This window comes from Cryptotermes secundus, unplaced genomic scaffold, assembly GCF_002891405.2.
Source record: "Cryptotermes secundus unplaced genomic scaffold, Csec_1.0 scaffold2482, whole genome shotgun sequence".
In the NCBI taxonomy this organism is placed as follows: domain Eukaryota; kingdom Metazoa; phylum Arthropoda; class Insecta; order Blattodea; family Kalotermitidae; genus Cryptotermes; species Cryptotermes secundus.
This window is the reverse complement of record NW_019729249.1, coordinates 90,418-102,896: the sequence shown is the minus strand read 5'-3', so window position 1 is coordinate 102,896 and position 12,479 is coordinate 90,418. Positions and strand designations below refer to the sequence as shown.

At 38.3% G+C, this 12,479-nt stretch overlaps 1 protein-coding gene across 1 annotated transcript in view; it reads right to left on the bottom strand.

Annotated features, from left to right (window-relative positions):
* The window catches only part of LOC111865636 (nucleolar protein 11), a 26,617-nt gene extending 14,138 nt beyond the window's left edge, over positions 1–12,479 (bottom strand). The window contains exons 1-6 of the mRNA XM_023853818.2: positions 12,255–12,479; positions 11,375–11,539; positions 8,972–9,190; positions 7,243–7,378; positions 4,075–4,242; positions 1,724–2,093 (exon numbers count right to left, since the gene is read on the bottom strand). Coding sequence (XP_023709586.1) covers positions 1,724–2,093; positions 4,075–4,242; positions 7,243–7,378; positions 8,972–9,190; positions 11,375–11,539; positions 12,255–12,386 — 1,190 coding nt within the window. The 5' untranslated portion in view covers positions 12,387–12,479. The remainder of the gene's footprint in view (positions 1–1,723; positions 2,094–4,074; positions 4,243–7,242; positions 7,379–8,971; positions 9,191–11,374; positions 11,540–12,254) is intronic.

Below are 12,479 nucleotides of genomic sequence, written 5' to 3'. Positions count from 1 at the left end.
TTGCCGACGAAGATTATGGGTCTTCTTCGAAATCACTTTATGATTTGCTACCTTCAACGTCACTCTCAGAATTGTCGGTACAGGATTCTGTATCGGAGGCATTGATTAGCTGCAATATGTCAGAATATCCCAAACGACACGGACCACATGTTACGAACGAAATTTGAAATTACTCTCGACTGAACACGTCCAGCCACTAAGCTATTACGCTGTGTTAGTACGGCAACGACAACGCATGCATAAAGAATGCTAGCATGGAACTGTAGAAGAACAGTATACGTATTGTTCAGGAGAGATCTATAAACAACACGTGAGTTTATATCTCTCTTCCACTGACCACATTCAAGTTGACGCTCGTCACATAGACTGCGATAACGTCTCTAGACTCAACATCCGGTGTTACCGTGACATGCACAAGTGTCGTCATCAGCAACTTCCATTCAGGGGTGTCCAGAACGTATGAATTCTTGCTCAGAAACAAGAAATTGCGAAAATTCTCCTTTGGTGTCAGTGCAAAAATTTTAACATGTTTTATACAATCTGTAAATTACAATATCTGATTCTATATTCTTTCGAGAAAAAAACAGCGTTTATTTCGTTCGATTATCACAGAAATAGCAGAAATAGGAGCAAAATTAGTGACTACAATTTTCACGAATCTCAAATAGCGGCCATTTAAAGAACTCCGTACCGTTGCCACAACCTAAGTTTAAAGGGCCGTAGGATAAAGGTTAATAAGCTCAGGCAAGAGACATGGTACAAATTGTTTTAAAAAATATGTCACACCAATGTCAAAAACTTTAAATTTAGTCTCTAAAATATTTTCATACATGGTGAAATTCTGTGTGTCTTTGGGAAGCAATGAATTCGAAGAGAACTGACAAAAATCTTAAACAGAGGAAATTTAACACTAACATTACTGACTTATGATTACTGAAACTGAATGTTAAATGAGGCAAAACATTAAATGTGAATTGCGTTTTATTTTGTTCATGGTCAGACCAGACTCTTTCCTGCTTTAGACAGACACCTTACTTCTCAATATATTCCACAAAGAACAATTCAGGGGGGAGGGGGTGATATGAATATCAAATAGTAAATATTCAAGAAGACTGTTCTGTGCTACAACAATATTCTTTTTGTATTTCCACTTTACATTCTTAGAACTAGAGAATTTTTAGAACAGTTATATTTTAAGAAAATCTGACTTGATGGTTGAGAAATAGTGAAACGACTGAAGAGCCTTCAGGCTCTGCTAAAATATAAAATCCCATGGCTAAACAGGTCTCCATACTGAACACCCTATGCAATATGAGTTCTGTGAGGAGGCAGATAAGAAACAATGTGCAGAGAGACAACACAAAGGGGATAGTGCTTCGCGAGATTTAGTGCTGTTCAGATTGCATCATTACATATATAGTGGCAGTACTGGAAACATTAGCTGCGAAACATCCGCATTTTCTTTCTGCACATTGTGCTGTCATCTGCCTTTCAGGAACACATGACCATATGGTCAATAGTTGAAAGGTGAACACGATTAACCCTTTAAAGCCCAGTGGTCACTATATGTATCACCTGCGTTAACACATTAAAACTCTGCATTCTGCCCATGTATTTGTGTGCTTCATATCGATCTCACCTCCTGAGAGGTACAAACTGAATTTTTTATATATTATTTAAGAGAAATTCAGTTTCTAAAGAGATAATGGAACAGTATACTAACATTGACTGACAGCAACCTTCAGCTTCAAGAGCTTGCAACTGTTCCTTCAGAGCTTCTGGAATCTGCGGGTTTGACCTTGAAGGGGCATCTTTTGTTCTGCCATTAGCCACCCAGTTGGAGCACAGGGTGTGATGCAACTCCTGCACATCTGAATCATGCTCTTCTTGTGCACTGCCACTACAGTGTGCACCAACCATTGCAGAGAGTTGCTGTGCTTCGAGCCTATATGGTACTACAACTAGATTGTGTGCTGTTGCTATCAAGAGATTGGTACCAGCGCACCATAGCCGAGGTGGTGATGCAAATAACTTGAAATGGTGTCGGGACTGTACCACACCAAACTGTACATTATAAATGGTAAGAGATGCTCCTGAAATAATAAAAGTTACAGCAATAATATGTATGTTATTATTAATGTAGGACATTTTAATTACACATATGAAAACTTTGTTGCAGGTAACAGCTGAAAGTTATGGCATCCGCTCCTTGAAATGAACACAAACTTGAACAGAAATTTGTTTAGACTCTTCTTACAATACAATGATAATGGAGCAGGTACTTGAGGTTGGTAACAATGTTCCCAAGAAATGCAATTAGGTCAGTTTCTGTGGTTGTCGGCCATCTCAAGATGACATGGATTTCCAATGTTCTGGAAACTCTCTCACATTTGACTCATTCATCACACCTTCCCCATACACTGCAATAAGTTGATGGTATATTCCAATTGGACGGACATTTTGTGTATTCAGAAACCAAATTACAGCTTGCACTTCACAATTGGTGGGATTGTCGACATTCTTAAGCATTTTTAAATACTAAAAAAACACACAAAAAATAGAATCAGCGAGTCATTCACTTGGCATGTTACTAAAATACTACTGAGGCCTGTTAACCTTGAAATGGTGCATTTTGTTGACTTGCACAAGTGCTACGTGCAAATGGTCCTTACTTTCTGGATGACCCTTGTGTATAGGCTCCAGGAAACTCGTGCTTCATTACATCAGAGCTCCCAGTCAATGGCAACGTGTCAGAACAGCACAGCCAAATCAATGTCATATGACTGTCAGAGAGCCTTTGACGTCTGGGACCAAAATGGGGCACTCCATGGGTGTAAATAATTTTAGGTCCAGGCTGCACACCTGAACCTACACACAGAGGTAGTGAGAAGGGTTCACTAAAAAATTATATCATGGGCCCCCCTTAGGGACACACAAATCAGAAGTGATACAGGAACCATGAGACAGAATCACAGCAATGTGAAATGTACCTGCTGGTCAGACTGGAGCTTATAACTGTAGTGAGCTTAGATGCTAATAAGTAACTAATCATAGAAAACTGCTGTGGTAGACACAGAGATACAGAGAAACCAGTATGAGGATGAGATGATAAATATGAGGATGATGTGGCAGACATTCAGTATGAAAAAAGGGCCAGTGAGAAAGAAGAAAGAGATGAATACAGAATGGAACAGATGATGCAAGAAAATGGCAGATGGCAAAATTGAAAGAAAGACAATTCGAGAGCACCCAGTGTATACCCCATTACAATGAGGACCAACCTATCTTATTGGGTACTCATTATGAAAGCTTTATGTGCTGTATACTTCAACAGGAACATTCATAAATCCTTCAGAGAAACTAAAAGGTTTTAACATAATCTACAAGGACCTCTAAATGAACAAGCAGAGATATGTGAAAATCAGAAGTTATAAACAATGGCAATAAATCAGCTCTCAAAAAATATTTTGTGTTATGCAGGAAACCTGAATGTCGGTAAGAGACACCTAGAACATGCATACAAGTCTGATAACAGTGCCTAACTTGAAGACTACTGCCATCTGAGATGCAACAACATGTAGTCTGAAGGGATATGCCACCTCCATCTTCACAGTAGATGTATTACTACCCTGAAGATGGTGCTAGCAGGTTCTTCTGAACCACTGGTAAACATCTACCAGACTGCAAGACATCTAATCCCAGGAGACCATGTTTTTCAAAGTCACTGCTATGAGAACACAAAATCTCACAAATTCTAATGTGATTCTAAGAAAGAAATTGATGAAGAAAGCAGTCTTATGGGATTTGGCACCGTGTATATGTGGTGTTAACCGACATTCCTCCGAAATGTTGGTTAACACCACATATACACGGTGCCAAATCCCAGAAGACTGCTTTCTTCATAGTCACCGCCGTGAAAGCCTCAAATCTTACAAAGAAAATTGATGTTTAAACACACTGGTTAATGAATTATATCCTAGCTTACTTTGATAAGCTGAAACAATTTCAGCTTTTGCTCACCAGCTTCTGTCACTCATGTCAGACACAGAAACATTTCATTCGACGCATTCTCACCTTCTTCACTGGGGTCAGCACCATATATTGCCATGTGACTGGAGCTCAGAGGAACCAGTGCAACAGGATGCTTTGTGCTAACAGCTCTAACTATGCTCACAAGAGTGCCAGGTAGCTCCGGGCTGGGCTGAGGGTGAAATGGCAATGAGCACAACCTCCCATCGGACCCTGGAAACAGTACATGAGTGTTCAGCTATCCTGTATCCAAGTTGGGGAAGACAGGTATGTTGATCGATGCTGGCTCAAATTTCTTTGTTCAGACCGTGAAGACTGACGAAAGATGGGGAACATTGCAGGATGGGAAATAAATGAATACTGACATTTCTATTAGTAGCCTGAATGCCCATAATACTGAAATATGGAACTGCTTGATTCACCTTCTCAGGACTTAATTGAAAATTCTCGTTTTACACATCAGGCCAGCAACAAATTTCAATAAAAAGATAAAAATAAAAAATTGGCATTGTCTGCAACTATGTACTTCCATGGGAACACAACAGTCTCAATGGGATTACTACATGCATACTATCTGCCAGTATTCAATAGAAAACCGCTTTTATCCAAAACAGAAATTCTTACAGTAAACACTAATTTGTTTATTGACTTACACCTACATACAGGGCAACATAAACACAGAATAAATGCACACGTAGACATCCATGCCTCAAGTGGGATTTGAACCCACGATCCCAGCGTTCAACCAAGCAAAGACTGTTCATGCCTTAGACAGTGCGACCAGTGTGATTGCCTTAGAAGATAATTACCATATATAATACCTGGACCTTATACATTTAAAGCACAGTGGTTACTATATACACCACTGGTATTAACATTTAAAAATACAGTTTGGGTTTCATATGATTCTCAGAATAAATAAAGTTATCCACTTGGTTTCTGTAATGCAGATACAGTGTGCATGGTGCGATGCAGTGGTTCAGAAAATAAGTCATATTTACTGCGTTTTTTAAGATGAATGTCCGAGACAAAACTGGCTTGTTAAGAATTAACCCATTTATTTATATTTGAAGTTCTGAAATGACCAGTTTATACATACACACATAATTTATGTTTTTTAGAATAAGTTTCATTATTTTTACATACTGTACGTTGACTGGTGGGGACGTGTCTGTGAGTGCTACGGTTGCCCACTGTTCTGACACAAGAGAACTATAACAGAAGTAACCATGGCCCTTCTGTAGAATGGTTCTCCTGTTCTAAGACAGAAAACCTTCAATTGTGATTCCCTGCTAGGTTTGTTGTGACAGGACGCAAATGACTAACTCATTCTATTTCAAAATCTCCAATGTACAACTCGAGTTTCTTGTCTCTTCTGATACCATAAGAACCATTACATCGTCACATAGGAGTTTCAAAAGATAGCACTTTAACACAGATGAGATCGGACTGCTTGACAGCAACTCAAAAGAGACTCTGACAAAACATCCAAGAAAGAGGAGGAGGAAGATATTACAGAACAAATTCCAGTTCCACCCCACGGAGGAGTATACAAGCGAAATCTTTAATGAACCAGTTTACTGGGGGTGTCCATGATGGCACTTCTGATCATGATGTGATTCAAATCCTGCCCATATCCCAAGGTATATCAAAAATGGGACAAGTGACATGTCAGACAAACAATAAAATCCATACATTCATGACTGGCAGGAGACAAAATGTGGCAACCTACATAAATAAAAAAAAAAAAAAAAAAAACTGAACTATATACAGTATTTTCATGTTGTACTTTGTGGCTGTTATCACTTCGTTGGTGGAGGAGACCAATCGATATTACCAGCAATTCCTGGGCTTCCTTGACAACGAACCTTCTCCCACACATGTCATCAGTGAATCTGAATTGTTCTGTTCTGGCAATTATTATTCAGAAGGGACAGCACATACATGACAATCTGAAAGACTACTGGTCTTCTACTGAGCAGCTCTTTTCGTCATTTTATGGCAAAACAGTGAAATGGGACAGATCCTTCACATTCTTAGAGATCTCCACTCTCTGAACAATGACAATGTTTTTGACAGTAACGACCCAGACAAATAAGACAAAATTCTTATATGCTAAGCAACACATATTCAAAATATTACGCACTTTCTTAACATCTTGCTGTGGACAAAGTCATAGTACTTTCAAGGGGTGGGTAAGTTTCAAACAGTATACAGCCAAGAAACACAAACGTTTGGGAATAAAAATTTATAAATTATGTGACATGCCTGGCTACACACAAGATATGGACAAAGGGGACAATAGCAGACAATTACATGACACAACGCTGGATATGCAAGTGGACAAAGAAATTATTTTGTCACTTACTGGACCTGACAATTCTGAACAGTTTCCTCCTCCTTACTTCATGTGGCACTATAATGAATCAGACAATTCAGACTTGTCCCTGTGCAGAATCTGACTGAAAAGGCCAGAAGTTTATGTTGCCCATATCGACCCATTGGCAGACCAATAGTTTTGGAGATACAAGCTACTAGGCTTACCTCAGTAAACATTAGAACATTTTATCCTCCTGACTGTACTGCCGTGCTTGTTCCGCATAAGCAGTCAGGAGGAGAGTACAAGTGTAAGGATTGTGATGTGGGACTTTGTATTGTAAGTGTTCTGAAACCTACCACACCAAATCCATGGTGCAACAAATCCAGTCACCAATCCAAACCCCGTCTATTCTTGCATGCCACAAGCTTGACAATATAAAGGTGTTGGGACTCTTATGACATCCTCTCCAAAGAGGCATGTGAACGAAAATACTTATTTTACATGTTTACTGCACAGCAATCCAAAGCAAAACCAAGGAGACCAGCTTATGATCAACCTGGCAAGAGCAAGTATAATTTAAAGACAACAACATGGTTGTCCAATCTTGTAAAAGTTAATATTCTTTAGACAAATTTCAGGCTTTAGGCACTAGGATCAGTCCCACAAATCACAAATCTGTATATACACCATGTTGTTATTACTCGTACTAGCTGCAGGAACCAATGGCATAATGCACCAAACTTCATAAAATTCTGTGTACTGGCTGAAAAGTCAAAAGAGGGGAATGCATGTGGTCTCTCTCTCTCTCACACACAAACAGTACGGTGATCTCATAAGTGTGCTTCTTGCCTTAAGGAAAAGTAGGCTAGAATGTGTTCTTTAATACAACTTACATAATGTAAGAAAATTACATGAAGAGTCCTGTTTCATCACAGTCTGTCCCATTAAGCGGAAATTTTTCCATTCCACTTTCAATTTCATACTTTGAATATCCCCTGAAACTGGAACCACACAGAAGTGTGGAACATCCTGAAAGTAAAATGTGCATTTCTGATGTCAAGTCTGTGGTTTGTTACTTAATGGTACTTTATTAACTGGTAAGGTCATTTTAGCTGATTAGTGCTATAAATAATAGAAATGTGGTGATGAAACACACACTCACAGGAAAGAAAACTAAATGTTCAAGCACAGCTGTTACAAAAAAATCCACAGCAAACCAAGCCTTAAGCCCTTTACCCCAAGCACTTCAAGTTCTTTGCAGCACAACTTTCAGAAACTGGACCTATTTCTGTCATTAGGTGTATGGGAGGTAAGGTTCCAACTCGTCTGGGTCTGTTACAATGAGCTAGTATTGAACTTTTGAGCAATGGTCTGAAATTTAGTGTCTGAAAAACTAAGAAGACAACGGACAACATTTATTATGAAGCTCATTATCACTCACTTTTTTTTTAACAAAACGCATTAGCCTATCTTTGTTAACCCAAAATATTCTCCTTTGCACTTAGTTTTGAAATACCCTCAGTTTGGGATCCTCCTTCAGGCAGCAAACATGTACAACACAAATCATAATAAGAGTTTCATATATTTTAACCTTTTCACTTTCTCAAAAGAATAGGACATAAATCACTCTAAACTGAATAACAGCATGTATTTCCTGAGATCATCATTCTCTGGGGGGTGGGGGTAAATTTATCCCTATGCTTAATTAAGCACCATGCCATAAAAATGGGTGAGTGGAGGTTAGCTCCATTAATTCTTAAATATTTCACTAGGTGAAGGTGAGTTATCAGCCACACATCCCAGCTGTTTTACTCCAAGGGTAAAAACCAGTACCTGCTGGATAAAAGGCTACACTGACTCAAAGCCAATCTAAATGCATTAGAGACAAGGATAATTTCTGCACCTGCTAGTACTTGAACCTGTTGGCCAGCCTGTAGCCAAGCTACTACACTGACTGCGATACCATGTCTTAATTTCATCATTCCTTTCATTTTTGCATGCTGCATCATTTTTACACACATTTAAAATTTGCTACATTAAAAAAAAAAAGCAAGTTTAATTTTATAACTTGATTAAAGATTTTTATCACAAAACGTGTATATAGTTGTCTTATGTGTACTTCCAGACCAGTGGCTTCTCTGCACATTTCTCAATGTCTCTATTGGCTTTTAAAGGTTACATTCATTAAAGTATAAAACAATTAGCCTAACTGAATAAATTAATTTATTTAAAAACAGAAATATGTATTTAAAAGTTACTATTATCTTTTTTTATTGCTAGTGGGGTGGGACTAAGTCCCTTGTACTGCGGCCACTTCTGGCCTATTGTAGCAGCCCCAGATGATATGTGAGGGTGACTGTGGAGCAATTGGTGGAATGAAGATTGGCAGGGGAAACCGAAGTACTCGGAGAAAACCTGCCCCAGCGCCACTTTGTCCACCACAAATCCCACTTGACCAGACCCGGGATCAAGCCTGGGCTGCCGTGGTGGGAAGCCAGCGACTAACCGCTTGAGCTATGGCACAGCCATAAAAGTTACTAACTATAAGCTACACACATAAAACATGACTAATATATTATATCACTAAAGTATTTTGTGTGCTAACTTGATCATAAAACATACTGAGGAGTTGCGACAGAAAAGAGTTATGAATGTAAAGTTTTCATATTCCACTAGACGGTAATCTTCTATAACTTCATTAGCATCCAGTAATGAACTGTCAATTTCCTTCTTCCGGCTCTCCACTGCAGTTCTTAGGGGACAGACTGCTCCATTACTGAACAGTATTAATGGTTCATTTCCCTCTGTCTGTGGTATAACACAATGAATTTGTTGGTGGAACTGCAATAAATAAACAATAACATGTAATACAAAATCTTGTGAAGTTAGAGTGGGTCCAATCACTGTATGAACATTGATACATTCCAATAGGTACAGGTGGTAAGACATTAATTACATGTTACAATTCTATTCACTTAATACACAATTTGTACAAATGTTCTGGTAATCATAATTAACTCAACGAAACAGAGCTGTTGAGGAGCTGACAGTCATTCATTCATTCATTCATTCATTCATTTATTTCAAATTCAGTAAATCCAAAACATAGGTTGAAATACAACCCTGGATATAGAACATGTCAATAATAATATTAAAATAAGTTCCAAACATTGAAACAGTCAAGATAAACAATAAAAACGATATAAAATAGTACACAGTGTAATAATAATTTCATTAAATACAAACAGATTAAAACAAAGAATTTAAATTATCAGTAACATGAATCTTCTATATACAATTCCACCCAAAATATATTAAGTACAAAAGATTATTATGCGCTTTAGTTTCAAGATAAATATAAGCAATAAATATAACGCCTCACATACCAGTTAAATATCATATATACCTGTCACAGTCATACAATATTCTGAAATTCATTCATTCAGTCATTCAGCTAATCATGCTCCTTTTTACATGTGACATGTATTTGTTTATTTATGAGGGATTTAACCATGCTGTCAGCAGCCCATCCTACCCAGCATCAAATGGTATGATCATCACTGAATGATGAACTCGAATGAATGTGATGGAAACAGTCATGGCTTGATTTTAGGTATTACCCCATCACTTGCCTTGAGGGATGATGGAAAGCATAAAAATCTCCAGTCTGGATTCTGGCCAAAATTTGAACCAAGCATCTCCCAAATACGAATTAGAAGTGTTACCGTTTGAACTAATTTCTTCAGTATGTGTCCTTTGTACAGATACACATCATTTCTGGTCTTCTTCAACGTGCAAGTGAGACAGGAAGCGAACACAGGAGTTAACCATTATTGTTGCATTCAAAACTACAGCCAAGGCAGTGTTAAAGATGACACATGCAATGTGATCATGTAAGAGACAGCCTTTAGGTGGGACAGACAGACATTTCCTGCGCCAGCTAGTCATGCAGATAAAAGCTGGTAGATAAGTGAATTATGGTCTATGTGTGTGTATCTGCAGACAAAAGCTAGTTCAGTCTAAAGGGTTCTGACAATGGTGTATTACATTTGGGATTGCTGGACCTGTCAGTTGACTAGTGTCCTAAAAATAACATTCAGAATTACTTGGTTTTTAGACTTTGTCTAACTTCCAGTATTCTAAAAACCAGAGAACACAGTGTTTCAGAAATTGGATCTGTTTCTGCCCTCAGGTGAGGGGGGAGATACTTACACTGTTGGGTACCTTACACTGGATGATGGACAAAGCCCAAAAACCAAGTAATTCTAAGTGTTATACACAATCATCAGAACCCTTCAGAATCTAGATCAAGAGATATTTTGGAAACTGGACCTTTTTTTGTTCACAGGTGAATTGGGGGGGGAGGGCATACTCAACTGTGTTTGTTAACTGGAGACTAGATCCAGTGATTGACTCAAGTGAGTATGTGCCTCCTCACCCTGTCGCTTGTAGATGGAAACATATCTGGTTTCTAAAACCCTGTGTTTTTTAGGATTAACAGATGATGGGCAAAGTACAGAAACTTAGTAATCCCAATACCCACTTACATAACCAGTTAACAAGGCACAGACCAGAGTTATAACACTCAAAATATATCACAAACTTTGTTCTCAAAGTGAACACTTAACTCATATTAGTTTTCAATTAATCTGCATATCTTTAAAGACTATTACTTGTAATGTACAAAGTCTGGGTCTCTTTTACCATGAACATGAGGGGGCAGGTTCCTCTCTTACAATGGATTTACTTACCAAACAACATGATACCACATGCCAGAACACAGCAATCTGGATATTCACTGCTGCAAGAACCTCTAATCTCATTCATTAACCTACTCTCAACTAAGTTATGCACAAAGATTATTTAATTACCAAATTTACATTTTTATTACCTTGAATATATTTACATAGTAAGCCTGCAGGTAACAAAAAATTTCATTTCATTGACATTTCACTATTTTCAGAGGAGGTTTTCTCTAAAATTTCCAAGGCCCATGGCTACTGTATAATATTAAGGGATTCTTACCTTAATTTTCTTTATCTTGTCCAAATTTTCTTCATTTTCCGTCCACAGCCTTAACTGGCTTCGATTGAACACTGCAACATACTGACTTCCAACTGCATCATATATTACTGGAGATGAAAGTTTTTCCCTACTACTCCAGCTGCTAATTTGTTTCTGATGCAACAACTGCAATGTCAATAAGAAAGTACTGTAACATGATATTGAAAAAAAAAGTGTAATGGTAGTTATGGTATTGCCTGGGCAACGCCATAGCTCAAGCAGTTAGTCGGTGACTTCCCACCGCGGCGGCCCGGGTTCGATCCCGTGTCTAGTCAAGTAGGATTTGTGGTGGACAAAGTGGCGCTGGGGAAGGTTTTCTCAGAGTACTTCGGTTTCCCCTGCCAATCTTCATTCTACCAATTGCTCCACAATCACCCTCACCTATCATCTTGGGCTGGTACAATAGGCCAGAAGTGGCCGCAGTACAAGTGACTTAGTCACATCCCACTAGCAATAAAAAAAAATAATATGGCATAGCCCCAAAATTTATACAGGGACACTCCCTTCTCTATATTTTGCAACAGATATTCTGTAGAAATCTAAGAGGTTGAAAGTTCCACTACTGGACGTTTTAATTGCATATAATACGCCAAACACAAAACATTCTAATTTTCTTTTACGTAGGGCATGTCTAAATAAAAGAATCCATCGTTACCAGGGCAAGTTACCACAGAAACTTCCATCATGTTTTTCTTTAGTTTTATTATTTTGTTCCGTGTTGGAAGGTCCACGAAATATCTAATGCTTTCCTATGAGTTTATTTTGGATTTTATTCCAGTAAATATGCATCTCCCTTTCATTTCCGTTATTTAAAATACGTAACTACAATTGTAAACCTAACCTTGTATCGGATAACTATATTCTTTCCCAGAGTTACAATAACACAGCCACTTGTTGAATCTTCGGCTACGCCTAATAAACTTCTCTGGTCAATTAATGGGCATAAACTATAATATGCACACAGCCTTGCCATTGCTAAGGAAGCAACTTCTCTGTAACTAAAACCATCAATTACAAATACACACACGTTCGCCGTTCGCCGAACAATCACTTCACGGATCTCGGA